At 53.5% G+C, this 16,885-nt stretch overlaps 1 protein-coding gene across 2 annotated transcripts; it reads left to right on the top strand.

Moving 5' to 3' along the window:
- Positions 1-43: 43 nt before the first annotated feature.
- Positions 44-5,405, top strand: NDUFAB1 (NADH:ubiquinone oxidoreductase subunit AB1). 2 transcript variants are annotated; one of them, XR_014785626.1, is made up of 6 exons: positions 44-203; positions 1,213-1,335; positions 1,909-1,996; positions 2,511-2,580; positions 3,533-3,642; positions 5,231-5,405. XR_014785626.1 is itself a non-coding variant. In XM_084819104.1 (5 exons), the coding sequence occupies exons 1-4, from the start codon at positions 63-65 to the stop codon at positions 3,622-3,624; spliced, it is 444 nt and encodes a 147-aa protein (XP_084675230.1). In that variant the 5' UTR covers positions 44-62; the 3' UTR covers positions 3,625-3,642; positions 5,231-5,405. The 2 variants fall into 2 exon arrangements, 1 of the variants encoding a protein (XP_084675230.1); XM_084819104.1 differs by lacking the exon at positions 2,511-2,580.
- Positions 5,406-16,885: the final 11,480 nt, after the last annotated feature.

Raw genomic sequence — 16,885 nt, 5'->3', positions numbered from 1 at the left:
GGCGGCGCCCCGCGGCATGCCGGGACCGCGCGCTGGCAGGCGCATGCGCGCGCGGGGTCACCATGGCGGCCCGTGTCCTCCTGCTCTCCTCGGCCTGCGTCGGGCGCCGCTTCCCGCTCGGGCGCCCGCGCCGCCTGCCGTCGCCGGCCGCCCTCGCCGCCCCCGCCCGCCTCGCGCCGGCGCCCGCCCGCCTCGCGCCGCAGGTGAGATGAAGGGCAGGCGGCAGCCCGCGGGTGCAGCCGCCCCGGGCCGGGAGAGGCTCCGCGGAGGGGGCCGCGTGAGCGCCGAGGGGCGCCGGCAGGGCGCTCCCTCCGCTCCCCCGAGCCAGAGCGCAGCCGGAGGGTGGGGCTCTGCCGCCGCTGCTGCTGCTCCTCCCGGCAGCGATGAGCCGGCGCAGCCGCAAAAGCCGCGGGCCCGCTCCTGGGCTCCCTCCCGCCCGTGCCCGGGAGGGCCCCTGAGGCAGCTGCCTCCGGCCGGGCCACGCGGCCCCCTGCCCGAGCGCGCCCCGGGCCCGCTGGCTTGGCCGCTGCCGTGCCTGGCCCTGCTGCTCCGTCGCAGGCAGAGCCCTGCCGCGCAAGTTGCCTTGCTGTGTCCCGAGAGGCAGCAGAGGACCCCGCTTCTTGCGCCACGCTGTCGCTCGCTTCTAGAGGCTCCTGCAAAATATGCTACCTAGCCATTGTGTTTTCGATTCTAGGGCTCCCCGAGCAGGGTACAGTTATGCACCAAAGAAGCACACTATGTTAGGTGTATTTCCTTCCTGCAGGGCGTTTATTTTGCCATGGGCATTGTGCCTGAGAACGCTCTGCCAGACCCAACCCAGGACGATGCTTTATACCAAGTCCGACCCTTGGTCCGTCTGGCCCAGTATTGTTGACGCTAACTGGCAGCAGTGGCACTCCAGGTTTTCAGGCAGGAGCTTTTCCAGCCCTGCCTGGAGATGCTGTTGGGAATTGAACTGGGACCTTCTGCATGCAAAGCGGGGGCTCCAGCACTGAGCCGCAGCCCTTCATGATTAAGATGCTCTGAGCTGTGTTTCAACATGATGTTTCATATACACTGCAGACTCTCCGTCTGTGCGTATCGACAGAGCTTTAATAACTTGTGTCCCCTTTTAGGCATCCTCTGTAGCGAGGACGTTCTGTACATTCAGGCAAGAGTGTTGAGGATGTTCCTACATCATGAAAACATCTCTCTCTCTTGCTTCTCCTAAAGGTCTCTGGTGTGTTCCTACAACTATGTCGCCATTATGCTCACCTGCCACCTTTGACCTTGGACGGCATCAAAGAGCGGGTCATTTATGTCTTGAAACTGTATGATAAGATAGATCCAGAAAAGGTAACTTTTTATTTTCTTTTTTGGAGTCCTGGAAGCTTCACTGAAGCAAACCAAGCCTTTGAATGCAAGCCAGATGTTCATTCTCCATCTTCCCTAGACTTGGTGCAAGCCAAAACAGGCTACGCACACTGTGGCTGTACTGGCACTCTCGCACATGATGGGAAGAGAAGTGACTCGTTGGCATAATAAATAATGTCAATATCCAGAGACCAGAAGGAAACTGGAAAAGAGCAGCAACAGGGCCAGTTTCATTTTAAAGATATTGTTCTGAGTTCAAAATGAAATTAAAAGAGGCTGTTGCAGAGTTCCAGTTATGTCTTAACTGTGTGGTTCCCTGCTGAATAAATGTGGATATGACTTGGTGGCAGGGGTGGGGGAACAACCTTTATGTTTCCTTGAATCTCCAGCAGGTGAGAGGGAGAACTATATATGGTGAAACTGGGATTTCTCTGGAGCCTATGGGTCTTTCTGAGCTTATGCCCTGCTGGTTTCCTTCCTTTCAGTTTTATTGCAGTGACTATGAACACCGTGTTTGTTGCATTGTGCCATGGGACTTCCTTTTTTCCTTTCCAGCTCACAGTAGATTCCCACTTCATGAAAGATCTGGGCTTGGACAGCCTGGACCAAGTGGAGATCATCATGGCTATGGAAGATGAATTTGGTAATGCAAATATTTTGCTGCTTTGACGTGCCATTAAATCTCAAGATGTGTCTGCAGTCACAGTGTCTGAATGCACCCATTTTTTTTTATCTCAGTGGGGATTTATTATTTTATTTTATTACATTTATATCCCACCTTTTTCTTCTTGCAAAGAGTCTAAGGCAGCTTATAGGGTCCTGCTCCTCTTCATTTTATTCTCCCAACAACCCTGTGATGTAGGTTGGGATGAGAGTCATTGACTGGTCCAAATACTCCCAGTGAGCTTCATGGCTGAGTGGGGACCTAAACTCGGATCTCCTGAGTCACAGTCCAACCCTGTAACCACTACACCACACTGGCTGGATTGAGAAGCACCAACTGATTTCATACATAGCCCAAACTAAATTTCTTAGTTGCTCAGTATTTTCTGCTCACTGAGGGTCAGTCAATAGTAATGAGGCCTGGAACACAAAGATTTGGGTTTTCCATCACTTCAGCAATGATGCTAGTGCTCACTTTAGTATTTCTGTCATAGTGGCGTAGCTGCAGCACCAGAGAACATCAGCGCCAGTGTGACATTGCTTCGAGCTGCCAAAGCATTCTAGGTATTTATTATACAAACAGCCAAGCCAGACTTTAACAAGACAGTCCTACCATTCTCTTATGAGATCTGAACATAACTTCTTTTTTTATATACATTTACTCATTTAGTTTCCTTCCAGAATGGTGTTTCTGAAAATCTTTGTGCTTCAGATGATGAAGGTCATTACACGGCTTCATTTTAGTGCCAAGATGCTTAGTTAACACCACACAACTTAAGTTACCCTTTCCCACTGCCCCCCTTTCTGCCTGTGAATAAAAGGAGGCTTGTAAAAGGAGTCTGCCTGAACACTTCCCAGTGTGCTGATTCTAGCAGCTCTGATTCTTGCTATGTGTGTGTGTTGGGCTGCTGACTCAGAGGAATAATCTGACGCGATATAAGGAAAGCTGCCTTATACGGGCTCAGTTTATTTGTCCAGCTAGCCCAGTATTACGTACTTTGACTGGAAGCAACTCTCCAAGGTCTCAGGCAAAGAAAGGTGCTTTCCATCATCTGCTACTTGACCCTTTTAACTGGAGATGCTGCCCAGGATTGAACCAGGGACCGTCCCTTCTGCATGCAAAGTGTGGGCTCTGCCACTAAGCTAGGGTCCATCCCCAGCCATCTTTCTGCTGCAAACTCTTGGGAAAAGATGGAGGTCATCCATTTTTGCACATCCCAACTTGCTGATCTCCCATCCCTGAAAGAACGGGCCTGGTGCAGTTATTCTTACATCTTCACTCATATGTAGTTGCATAGAATACTTCCCTTAATGTCACCCCATTTTTCTTGGTACTTAAAGGAGTTGCAATCGAAATCCCATAAGCAGCCACGTGCTTCATGCCTCCCATCCCCAGGGGATACTGCAGAATAAGCTCTGCATCCCATGACTCTTTGGGAAGCCTGTCAAAGTCCTCAAGTCTACATTGTGCTGAGACTCCATCAACTCTTGACTAAATAGGCCAAATCTTTTCCAGGATTTGAAATTCCTGATATGGAAGCAGAGAAGCTGATGTGTCCACAAGAGATTGTCGATTACATTGCCGATAAGAAAGATGTGTATGAATAAGTGTTTCTGCCAAGCTGAGTAAGTAGCCACTGCTGTGGGAAGGAGCATGCATGCAGTGGTTTTGTGATGTAAAGCAGTGATGCTCCTTGCAGGAGCTTGTCAAGGGATGCAGAGGATGGAAGCCTTGGTCTCCTTGCATGTCTCTCTCTCATGAGATCAGGATCTGATCCAGCAGCGATGGAATGTTAGGCAATGTGGCACAGTGTTGGTTAAAACTTCCTTGGTGAATGAATGTGGCTCCTGCTTGAGTCTGGGGATAGTTTGGCATGGGGCGTCCCTCCTTGCTGTATGTAGCAGCTTATGTTACTACACTTGCTTGGAACGCACATCTGAAACCTACTTTTCCTTGTTCAGGGAGTAAGCCCTTCTGGAACACACTACTAGGTGGTGGTGGTAATTACTCTGGTGCTAGGGCAGGGATGCAGAGCCCATCCCCGTGCAGCCCATGGAGATAACAGCAGGGATTTTGAGATTGGAGATAGCAGTAGGGATGTGGGGCGGTCTGAGCACTGGGACTCAGCTGTGCTGAGAATTGTGAATTTGGGGCTCTCAGTAGCCAGCTCAGGGGCGCTAAGGAGTTGTCCTGATTGCATTAGGGCATGGGCACTTCCAAGAGGCCAGGAGTGCCATGGTGCTCTCCCATCTATGTCCGGAGAGGGTGGTGACTGGTCTGCAAATGCATCCTGTCTTGAATAGCCACGTCTTGCTGGCTAGCCTTTCCTGACAAAATGGAGACTGAGACCACAGTGGAACTGTGGGGTCAGAATGGAGGTGCTTGGGCTCTTGGGAACACTTGGCTCATTTGCTCAAGTTACCTAGTTACTGGCTCCCTGTGCCACTTCCTGGAGTGCACCACGGTCCTCTTGTTTATGGTTTGCATGGATGAGGTGGTTCTTGCCTTTGGGCAGGTGGCTGTCCATGGTGCTGATGGTGAGGCAATGGCCCTGTTCAGATGCACATGGGGGAAGGGTGGTTAGGCTAACCATGGTGCATGGTGGTTACCACTAACCACAGGGAGTGCTACTGCCACACGTGCGGTTAACCATGTTCCACAGTGCGGTTCGACTAACCATTCTCTAACCACCCTCCCTCCCGCAGGAACCCGCAGTTCCCCGGATGGTCAGCCATTCATCCCAGTGGCCTTTGAGCTGTCAGCCATTTTGGTGCTCGGTGCTGTCTGCCATTTTGGTGCTCAGCGGCTACTCCTTTGGCAGATGTCAATTAACCATGGAGTTCAGACATCACGTTAAGCCATGGTAGAGCCCACTAACCATTTTGCAGCAAGTGGTTAGTGAACGTGGTTTGTTTGTGGTTAATAAACCATCATGGTTGGGACAGACGCCTGCTCAGACATCACGCTAAGCCAGCTTGGTTAGCTCAAAACTCGTAACCATCATGGCTCAGCGTGATGTCTGAACATGGCCAAGGTTTTGGCAGCTGGTTCTGGCTCCTGGGGAAAGGAAGCCCTCCAGGAAGTGCTTTTCTGTTTATAATCATGGCTGCTTTTAGCAATATCTGTGTGCTCAGGCTTTAATTGCATGCTTTATTTCTTCATAGTCTTTCGCAGTTTTAACTTGCACATCTCCTTCCTCCCTTCCTTCCACAGGCAGTTCTGTTCTACCCTGAGGGCTAGGATGATGGAGGCAGCAAGGGGGACACAGTCAAGCAAGCCCCTGTGTTATAGTGAATGACTGTTGCTCTCAGATGAACAGTTTTGTTGGCTGCTGTATGTAAAGCTGTATAAATATATGTTGGCCTTCAAAATAAATAATTAATACTGAGTCCTTTATTCTGATTTCCAAACATGTATGTAGTAGTGTCTCAGGTTTTTCACTTTCTTCTTGCTGTACCAGAGTGTGGCTTCTGCCCTGGCTAATTGGCAGCCCTTCTGGCCATCAACCTCAGAAGCAGTGTGGTCTCCTAGCCCAGAGGTGGGAAGCGCTCTTCAGCTTATATCAGGGATGGGGGACCTCCAGATGTTGTTGGACTGCAACTCCCCTCAGCTCGGGCCAGCATAGCCAATGGTGGGGGATGATGGGAGCTGCAGTCCAGCAACATCTGGAGGGACACATGTTGCCCATCCTCCAAGCTTTAGGGCACATGTGCCATGGAACACAGTGGAGCTTGTCAAGTAAGCCTAGGGTTGTGCCGCATGCGTAGATAATACAGTCCAGGCAGAACCTGTTTGGTTGAAAGCAGAGGCTCTAAGCAGGCAAAGGCATATATGTAATATATGCCTCAAGGCTGTTCTCTCCCTGTGTTTCACGTACCTCGCAAGGCCATGCAGACATTTAAATGTTCCTGGGCATGAATACAGAGACGGCACAGGCATTGCGAGTGACAAACACTCCAGTGTTTTAGCAGGAGATCCTGGCTGCCTCTGGGTAGTTGTACTTCTGCCACCCAAAAGAATCCTTGCGATTTTATCTGTCTTGCTACAAAATCAAAGGGTTGCCTTAATCCCGTCTGTGGCAAGAGCTTTTTCTGAAGTTGAAAGCTTGTTGGGTTTGGACATTGGGCAACCAAATGTCTGTAAAGGCCCTTCAAATTCTGCTCTTTCCCTGGATTGCCAGTGCATGGGAATGTGGCTGTTGCTCCTACAAGCTGGGGTACAAAAGTCCTGGCCCAGGACCCCCCTCCCCCCATCAGGGTTGCAAGGAGAGCTCCTTTAACGAGATGGCCAGGAGGGAACCTGGGGTTGTCTCCAGGCCAGTCTACATAGTCCCTTCAGCCACTGTCTCCCTTGGGCAGGCTGTCCACATGTCAGTCCCTTGTCCTGAAGCTGCTCTGAATGGACCTGCCTGTCAGGCGAGTGTGTGAGAGGCTCAGTCAGGCTACGGTTAGGGAAGCAGCCACTGCACCCTTCAATGAGCACCAGGAATCCTAGTAGCATTGTTAGTTCCACAGACAAAAAGTATGTTCAAAATACAGGAAAGTACTCTTTCGAACCATGCAGGATGCTTCAGATGCTCCCAGTTTTCCTGTGGAACATCAAAGTACAGGAGGCTGAGCTTGGTAGCCCCATCGAGAGCATCTGGATCAAAATAAATGGAGCAAAGAATAAAAGGAACCTGATGGTCGGAGCCTCCTACCGGCCACCCAACCAAGGAGAAGACGAGGATGAAACTTTTGAAAAGCAAATAGCCAATGTTTTAAGGAAGCATGATGTAGTAGTAATGGGGGAATTCAATTTCCCCGATATTTGTTGGGTGACCAATTCTGCAAAACATGGCCCCTCCAGGAAATTCCTGACTTGTGTGGCGGATAACTTCCTCCTACAGAAAGGAGAGGAAGGAACTAGAGGATCGGCTATCCTTGACTTGATCCTAACCAACAGAGATGACGTAGTGGATAAAGTAGCAGTTACAGGAACTCTGGGGGAAAACGACCATGTTGTACTTGAGTTCTTGGTTCTAAGGGAAGCAAAAGCCGAGTGTAGTCAAATGTGTACCCTGGATTTTAGGAAAGCTGATTTTAATAAACTCAGAATAATGATCAGTGAGGTCCCATGCCAAGCGATGCTAATGAGAAAAGGAGTCGAAAATGGGTGGGAGCTTTTAAAAAAGGAAATTCTCAAGGCACAATTACAAACAATTGCAACAAGAAGAAAAGGTGGAAGACAACAGAAGAAGCCAATGTGGCTTCACAAAAAGCTTAGGGATGACCTGAAAACAATAAAAGGACACATACAGGAAGTGGAAAGAAGGCCAAGTAACAAAGGAAGAGTACAGACAGCACAGAATTGCAGGGATGATGTCAGGAAGGCTAAAGCTGAGAACGAGCTGAGGTTAGCGAGGGAGGCTAAAAGCAACAAAAAAGCTTCAGCTACGTGCATAGTAAAAGACAGAGGAAAGAAATGGTGGTTCAGCTGTTAAATAAGGATGGCAAAACGATGAGATGACAAAGAAAAGGCAGAGGTGCTCAATTCCTACTTTGGCTCAGTCTTCTCCCAGAAGAGGGTCTATGACCCCCCTGGCAAAGGCGAAGTGCACGCTGAAGGGGCAGGATTGCAGCTTGAGATCGAAAGGCATATGGTCAAGGAACACCATATTACTTTGAGTTCAGATCTCCAGGGCCAGATGAACTGCATCCTAGAGTCATAAAGGAACTGGCAGAAGAACTCTCAGAACCGCTGTCTATTCTCTTTGAGAAATCATGGAGGACAGGGGAAGTGCCAGATGGCTGGAGGAGGGCTAATGTGGTCCCTATCTTCAAAAAGGTTAAAAAGGAGGAACCTGGGAACTACAGACCAGTCAGTCTGACATCAGTCCCTGGGAAAATTCTGGAGCAGATGATAAAGCAATCCATCTGGAAGCATACGTGGCTCAACCACACTACAAGTGAGAAGGATCTTGGAATTGTTGTCGATTACAAGCTGAATATGAGCCAACAGTGGGATGTCGCTGCAAAAAAGGCACATGCTATTTTGGGCTGCATTCATAGAAGCATAGCTTCCAAATCCCGGGAAGTATTAGTTCCCCTCTACTCAGCACTGATTAGACCTCATCTGGAGTACTGTGTCCAGTTCTGGGCACCACACTTGAAGAAGGATGCAGACAAACTGGAGAGGGTTCAGAGGAGGGCAACCAAGATTATCAGGGGACTGGAAACAAAGCCCTGTGAAGAGAGACTGAAAGAACTGGGTATGTTTAGCCTTGAGAAGACTGAGGGGAGACAGGATAGCGCTCTTCAAGTACTTGAAAGGTTGTCACAGAGAGGAAGGCCAGGATCTCTTCTTGATCATCCCAGAGTGCAGGACACGGAATACTGGGCTCCAGTGACAGGAAGCCAGATTCCGGCTGAACATCAGGAGAAACGTCCTGACTGTCAGAGCAATGCGACAATGGAACCAATTACCTGGGGAGGTAGTGGGCTCTCCCACACTGGAGGCCTTCAAGACGAGGCTGGACAGCCATCTGTCAGGGATGCTCTGACTTGGATTCCTGCATTGAGCAGGGGGTTGGACTCGATGGCCTTGTAGGCCCCTTCCAACCCTACTATTCTGATTCTATGAAAGTATGGTTTGGGTTTCAGAGTCTGTTTCTAGACTTTCTGGTCAGAGTAGTTTGATGATCTGCTGGAAAAGAATGCTGCTGCTTTTCTGGTCAGACAAATCGCTTCCCCTAAACTAGCCACGAGGGCTGTGTGGTCGCTGTTTGAATCCCAACTCTCACCATTTCGGACTATTGGCCATGTGGGATAGGAGTGATGGGAGGAGTCCAACCGCATCTGGAGGCTCGGCCCGGCCCAGCCCGAGGACACTTCACAGGCGGCTGCTCCAGGGTCTTCTAGGGTAGCTGCTCCGGGCTGCTTGCGAGCAAACCTGCGAGGCTTCCGGGCAAGGCACCCGGCGGCTTTGGGAAACGCGGCAGGCTGCCCCCGAGCGAGTCCGCCCCACAGCAAGCACCCCCCGGCCTGGCCGGGGGAGGCCGCCCAACAGCGCCCGCGCCGGCGAGGAGGGCTTTGAGTCCGCTTGCGGAGTGAGAGCCAAAGCCAAAGGAGACGAGCAAGCGGCCGAGCCTGGGAGGTTCTTGATGAAGACGGCCCGGTTCTCCCCATCAGGCAGTCCGGGCGGCGGCGGCGGCGGCGGCGGCTAGTGCCGCGGCCAGGAAGCCTGGTTGACCCCAACGTGGGAACGAGGCGCCTTTCCCACGAACCGGCATGATCAGCCGGGGAGCTCGCGGGGACAAGGGGGGTAAAACACGCCTCTGCACGCGCTCCGCTGGCCCAGCGAGGTCCCCGGCCGGCGCCGCCTGCGTCTCGCCGCGCCGCGCGCCCCGCAGGGCCTTCCGCCTGCCCGCCGCGCCCGGCCGCGCTGCGCTGCGCCCTCGCCCGCCGCGCGCTCGCTCTCGCGCTCGCCCGCTCGGGTCGCGCCCGGAGGGGGACGGGCGCTTCCCGGCGCCGGCGCGCTTCGGAAGGAGCCGGGCGCGCGGACGGGCCGCCGCCGCTGCTGGGCGCCGCCGCCGTCCCCGCGGCAGGTAAGGCGCGGCCGGGGGGCTCCGCGCTGGGCGTTCCGCGGGCTCCGGGCGCTGCGGGCGCCGCCTGGACGGGCTGGCCGCCGCCAACGGCGCACTCGCCCCGCCTGGCGCCTGCTCGTGGCTCGGCGAGCGGCCCGCGGCGAGGTGCAGCCGCCCGCCGCCTCGTCGCGACGCCCGGCCCTGCAGGGCCACCTCGAGCGCGCTTCGCCCTGTCCCCGGCCGGCCTCGCCCCGCGATTCGGCGGGGGCCGCTCCCTTCTCCCCAGCCCGGCCCGCGGGACTTCTCCGGTCCGGTGCGCGGCTCCGGGGAGGGCGGGCGCGGCTGTCTGCACAGGCTCAGGGGCCCGCTTCTCTCTGGCGCCCCGCAGCCGGGGCCCGTGCGGGCTGCAGCGCTTTTGGAGCGGGCGCGCCGCCGTCCTTTCTGGCTGGCTCCGCTGGGGCAGCTCGCCCTGCTTGGCCCGCCGGAACCGAAGGTCGCCCGCAAAGTGGCTCCGGCCACGGAGGGTGGAGGGGAGCCACGCGCGCGAGAGGCGCCTCCCTGAGCCCGCGAACCCCGTGCGCGCGGCTAGCCGGCCCCAGGCCCTGGCTGCTGGGCCACTCTTGGCTTGGCGACCGCTGGGCCCCTTCCTTGGGAGCAGCCGAAGCCCAGGCTCGGAGCGGGGGGGGCGGGCGTCGTGCCCCTGGCCAGCCCAGCCCCCAAGGAGATTAGCGCCATCCTCTCCCTCTCGTAGAGCCAGGGTCTTGCCCACGGCCGCCCCAAGGGAGGGCTGCCCCGGGGGCTCCCTGGCACCACCCGCTCTGGGCTTCTCCTTCAAGCGGGGTGGGGGGCTCGTCTGCACAGACGGGCTGGAAAGTCCCCCGGGGCAACGTGGAGGGAGCAGGAAGGGGGGTGCGTCGACGTTTGGACCCTCAGGGCAAGGTTCTGGCTGGGCAGGGCCTCTCCAAAATATTCTGCTGAGGCAGATGGCTCCCCGCACCTGTCCAAGCCAAGATGCCTCGTATCCAAAGCCAGCCAAATTATTTTGGCAGAAAACCCCGGACGCCGCTCCCCCCGTCCCTGGCAGTAGAAATACAACAAAAACAATGGAAATAACAAGCAATTTGCACCCCCACATCTGCGGCCTGAGGCAAGCACCTCACCCTGCCTTGCAGTAGGCCGGCCCTGGGGTTGGGGCTCCTTCCTTTGGAAGGCCTTGTTTTGAGCCCCCCCCCCCCCCGCAAGTGTGAAGGGGGCCTCTGCTCTGTGGGAAACTGCTGGGACCAAAGGGGAAGCAGGTGGGCGGGCCTGGTGCTATCTGTTCAAGACTTGGCTGGATCGCGGGGCAGAAGGCCCTGTCTGCTGGGATGCTCCTTCCAATGAGACATGCTCCGGCCCTGCTGCATTCTGCCTCCCCCCCCCCCAGCGCCATCTAATGCCCTGGGCTGCTGCTTAGCTCCCCCTGGGCCCACTGGAAGGGAGGGGTGCTCTCTTAAGCAATCAGTGGGTGTGGGATCTTCTGAGGTCTGCAACAGACGTACCGCTGCCAGGACGCCCAATTCCGCCTTATCTCGGGCATTCTTTGGGCCTGGGGGCTGCTTCGTGATGTGGGAGGGGTGAGCCTCTTTGGATGCCGCCTCTTGCTGCTCCCTTCCAGGCCTCAAAGCAGGTTTGGAGCTCCAGGATGACTATGTATAAATGTGGCCCATTTGCTGTGGAATGCATTGTCCCCCTTTTCCATCTCAGAAAAAAGGGCATCTTTTCTGCATGTTCTGCAAGCGTGTGTACACCCTCTCTGCGGGTGTACAGTTGCACGTGGCTTGCATGGGCTTAGTGAGGAATCAGGGCATCATTCTTAGAGCTACATTCCTAGACTGTGGCCGGTGGAATCACACGTTCCTGCAAAACAAGACGTGCAGGATGTAGACAGCTGGCTTCGGGGGGGGGGGGCTCGAGTTCCCCCATTCACCTCCCTTGCAGCCCTAAATTAAAGAACATCCTCACCGTACTTTGTACTTCTGTGGTGGCTTTAAAGCATTCTGAGAGACCAGGTCCCAAGGTGACTTGACCATCCTCACAGCGATCCTGCAAGGATCCACTTTTATTATCCCCGTATTGCAGATGGGAAGCCGAGGCTGAGATGATAGGGGCTGGCCTGAGGAGTTCATGGCATTGGCGGGCTTGAACCATCGGAAGAGTCCTGCTGGATCTGGCCGAGGATTCATTGGGTCCAGCATCGTGTTTGAGACACAGCTGTGGAGAAGGAGATGAGATGCTAGTTTTGGGATGAAGCTGGGCCACCCATAACTTTATCAACCATTAAAGGGGATCTGCAACAAGCAATAAATGCCTTCTCCATTCTAGATGGGGGGCTGCTTGGGAGGGGCTGTAGTTCCCACCACCAGCTAGGCTTCCCCCTCACTTCACTTGGCAAGGGCAGATGGAGCACCCCTGGAGATCCTTCTGGAGTGGAGAGGTATATTCAGGAGAAGGTGAGATTTCAGGTAACCTGATCCCAAAACATTAAGGGATTTGTAGGTTAAAACCAGGCCTTTAAACTGGGCCCAGGAATAGACTGGGAACCAGTGCAGCTGGTGAAGCATTGGTATAACATGATCAAAATGCCCAGTCCCACTGAATATTATTGCAGTTCTGTTTTGAACCATTTGCCATTTCTAGGTTGTTTCTGAGGCAGCCCCATGCACAACACATTGCAGTAGTCTAAGGGGGAGGATACCAGGCAGTGGATAAATGTGCCCACGCGATCTCCATCCTGGAGTGGTCACAACTGGCACTGGGGACTCCGCTTCATGTGTTGCTCGTCGTCCTGATTGGGCTCCTCTAAGCATGGACAGAATCACCGAATTGGGCCAGCAAGTCAAGGAGGTGGGCAACTTGGCTAACACGTGGAGAAGCTGCTCTCCCAAGTCCCTGCCGAGTCTCGTTGTCTGTGCCTCTCTTTGCATGGAGATGGGGCGGGGGTGGGCAATGTCAGGAGAGGGTGGGGCCCCATCCCCTTGATGTCAACTGCCCTGCCCAATGGGTCTGGGGGGGGATTCAGTCTGGTCCCTGGACTGAAACAGGTTTCCGCCTCTGCTTTTGGGGGAGTGCAGCTCCTTCCAGAACCAGTCTCCTGGGTGGACTCACCACCGTTATTGTGTCCACAGCCTCGCCTGCATCCAATGGAAAAGCAAGCAAGAGAAGGTCATCCACATGCTGGTGATACTTCCGGCCATATTTCTGGATGACGTCTCCCAGCAGTTTCGTGCAGGTGTTGAGCAGCGTGGGGGAAATAATAGACCCATGTGGGACCCCAAAGCACCCCTGGCAGAAAGTTGAACATCCATCCCCCAGCACCACTTCCTGGAATTGGCCTTCCACGAAGGAGTGGACCCACCACCAATATGAAGCTAATCAGCTGGTACCCTACACGGCTGCTTCTGTGGTACCCAAGCCAGCCCCCTGGGGAAGGGGCCAGCAGCACAGACAGCACTGCACTCATTTTCCCTGCAGTGGAGGAGGAGATCCTCACCTGGGCTGCTCCTCCCACTCGCTCCCACAGGCAGGAACATGCAAATTAGCTGAAGCGCCCTTGCGTGGGAGAGCGAGCGGCATCCAGCTCCATTTCCCGCCTCGGCTCCCAGCAGGTCACTGGAGTAGTTCTTCTTCTCCTCTATCCTTCTCTGGGTGTGTTTCCATGCGATCGGCATCCCTTTGTTTGCAACTCCGTTGTGATGTTTCCCCAGTCACATCTGCTCCTTGTCCTGTTTCCACAGCCCTTACAGACCCGGCTTATCACTGCTGCAGCGGTTTCACTGCTGCAGCGGTCTGTGCGGTTTCCGCCGAGCTCTCATCGAATTATTTTCTTGAGGGCTGGGCGGAGTCTGGGTTGGGTCTGACGAGCTCATCCGTGGTCCCACCTCCTCGGCCGTGTTTCCAGGACAACGGAAGGAGAAGCTGATGGAGGAGAACCGGATTTTTAAAAAGGAATCAGCTTTGCTGTGAAGAGAGGCTTCCCCCCCTCCCCCCTTTCTCCTTTCTCCTGAAAGTCCAGATGCACCTGCATTTCAGTAGCAATGCGGGGCGGGGGGAGAACACAAAGAGGGAAACCAGCCCCCACTTTAACCCAGAGGACCTCATTGACCACAATGGGAGTTACTTCTGACAAGACAGTAATGGGGTTCTTGTGGGAAAGAGAGCGAAACCAGCCCCCATTTTAATGCACAGGATCTCTATATGGAAGCTGTGAATGTGTTACATCCTAAGGCAATGGACTGAAGCCTCGAGATCACGCTTAATCGCATTTAAGGAATTGGGCTTTGATATGTGCTGTGTCAACTGAGGGTCTTCTCTGTTATTTCTGTGGTCATTGAGAGGGCAAGCCTCATTCATCACAATGGGAGAAAACACCCCTTGACTGGGGTCATGGGCTGTGTTCTGGTGCTTATTTTCAATTATGTTTTAAAAGTTGGTCCCTCGGCATCCTGCTCCAAAACAGCAATGAAACTTCCAGTAAACAGGGAGGGGAAGGGTTGAGTCACTGAGGTCAGAGCGGCACCCCCGCAGAGGCCGGCTACATGCCCATGGGCAAGATTATGATATCGGACCCAGTGCAGTTGTGGAAATTACATTGTCAGTAATGGAGCCGGAGTAAGCTGGAAAAGTCGGACTATAACCAGTCTCAGAAGAAGCAGTTTTTCCGTGTTAAAATGCAGGGCTGGTGCTGAATGGCCACAACGTCATGGAGACACAGAGACCTCACCGTGCAGCCAGGCTGGAGTAAACCGCTGATGGAAACACAGCCTCCATCTTAGTTTCAAAAGACAAAAATCGTTTCCCCTCATTTTACAGTTAGGGCCTTTTTGAATTGCAGTGGTGACCAGGCCTGTGCCTGCCATGCCTGATTTCACCTTGGAGATAGTCCCAAGTCCCCAAATGTCCTCTGTGTGATGTCTGGATATTTCACCAGACTTGTTGCTGGCCAAGGCTGGACTCGTCTTGCCCATAAATGTTATGAGTCTGGCAAACCAGTTTGCCCAGTTGTGAGCTGCCTGCTTGTGCCCCCCCCCCCACACTTTTGTCCTTAACTTCAGGCTCCTGGAATAGGAGCAAAATAGGTATTCCCATGGGGTGTGTCTGTGTTTTTTTCCTTCTGTTACGGGGAGGAGATGGCCCCCCAGGGGCATGTCTGTCATTCCATGTGGGCAGTGTGAGGGGTCAGCGGTGCTCCCTGCGTGGAACATGGTATGAACATGGTGCCATCCAAGGGGATGCTGTCATGGACTGTGCTTGTCCTTATGATGCTGCCGTTGGTGACTAGCTCCCATTCCTTGTTTGCGCAAAACTTTAAAGCAGAGCTCCATCAGGAAGCTGAATAAGGACCTGACGTTTATATGACCTTGTACCCTAAATCTAGCTTGTTATTACCCCATATCGCATTTCCCCATCATTCAGAGACTCGATGCCATCTGGTAGAGGACGCACTCTGCAGAGTATGTCTGTATGATTTGGGGTGGCCCAAAGTTTATTGTGGGATGCAGAGCACCAGTTCCTTATTTGTCGTCATCATGCAGTATTGTGCATTGTGCACAAAGGACTGTTTTAATTGGAGAGAATTTTTGTTTATCTTGAAGGGGACAGTCTCCCAAGCATGGAGATATAGGATATGGTGTAGTCCTGAGCACAATTTGGGGTGCAGAGACTTTTAAACATTACCCTTACTCAGTTTTCTGATTGAGATCTGTTCCAAGGTTTTGCATGAATAAGTAACTCGGAACTAGTCACCAACTACAGCGTTGTCTTGCCCTTGATCTTGCTGCGCACTCACGTGTTGAGTGACTCCTCGCGAATGGGTTAGAAATAGCTGGCATGGCTGTGTTTTTGCAGGCTTGTGCTCCAGTCACTGCTGGGGGTGAAAAGAGCCATGGGGGATTGCTAGTGCTGCAACAGCCCAACTCCAGTTACCAAGAGTTCTGAATGCACAGTCCTTGCCTCCTGTTCTGTTTGTCTGATTCCCTGTTTCCAGCTGCAGATGCCATTGGCTTCTTGGACCTGTCCTGCTTCTCTAGCCCTGCAGTCCTCGAAGCCACTTCCTACAGTCGTGTGGCCTGCTTAGGAGGTTGTGCCCAGCTGTTCTCCTTGCCCTCACTTCTTGTGCCTGCTGCACCCAGGGGACAGGGCTCCCCTCCTACTGTGCTTCCTGCGTGGCCCTGCCTTGTGCTGCTTCTGCCCTGGTCCTCCCATGGTCCAGTTGCCGCTGCACCTTGCCATGCAGCCTCTCTGATGCTCCCAGGCTGTCCAGCAGCCTGCCCCTTTGGCCTGCCCATCTGCATTGCCACCGCTTCCACCCACTCTTCCCCTGCTGCCCAGCTGGGACTGGAATGTTTACTTCGGGTGCTTCCAGATGGAGGGGAGGCTCCTAGTGCCACCCTGCAGAAGGTCCAGCCCTCCCATCGTTTCTGCCATGACATATTTTCTGTGGTAAGAAAAAAGACAGAGGAATGGTGGAAAACACAGGAGTGTCACGAATGGAAGATGACTGTGGCTGCCTCAAAATTCTGCAAATGGGACGGGGCCCTGGCACCATAAGAGCCTCGTCTCGAAGCCCCCTTCCTGGGGGTTGCCTTGACCCTCTTTAACCACCCTTTGTATTCACAGTCAGGCTGACTAAAAAGTATGAGAAGGGCAGTTGCAATGCAGAACCAGGGAGTGGCCGTTACTCTGGGTGGACTAGTATGGGGGATGTGGTGTGAGCCTGTGTGTGTATTTTTTTCAGAAGACAGTGGTTTGCCATTTTAAAAAAACAATATTTTCATGTTCTACAAAGGACAATTTCAACAAAACCACATTAAAAAATCAAAGACAGGCAAGATCATAACAAACTAAGTTTCTCATGTCACACCAATTCCTGGGTTGTTTAACCCAGGAATTGGTGGGGCCACACAGCAGTGAGTTGGCTGCCTCCGGTGTGCTTGTCACTTCTACTTTCAATCAGCTGTAATGAACAACCCAGGAACCCATGGGCAAATGTTGGGTTAATTCTGGATTGTTTAACCTCTAAACAACCCAGAGTTCCAGGTTTGAACATCACAGCGGCCCAGGAACAGGGCATTCCCTGGTTCATTAGAGCTGATTGAAAGAAGTGGTGATGAGTGCACAGGAGGGAGCACACTTGCTTGCTGCCACGTGACGACAACTAACTATGGGTTAAACAACCCATAGCCATGATGTGTGAACCAGGTCGCCAATAGATGGACATCACCACCACAGGAAACAAAGGAACACAGGAAGCTGCCTCATACAGAGTC

Source organism: Heloderma suspectum, chromosome 12 (assembly GCF_057233095.1).
Source record: "Heloderma suspectum isolate Gila_16-S chromosome 12, 16-S_ref, whole genome shotgun sequence".
Lineage (NCBI taxonomy): Eukaryota > Metazoa > Chordata > Lepidosauria > Squamata > Helodermatidae > Heloderma > Heloderma suspectum.
This window is presented reverse-complemented; position numbering and strand designations above follow the sequence as displayed.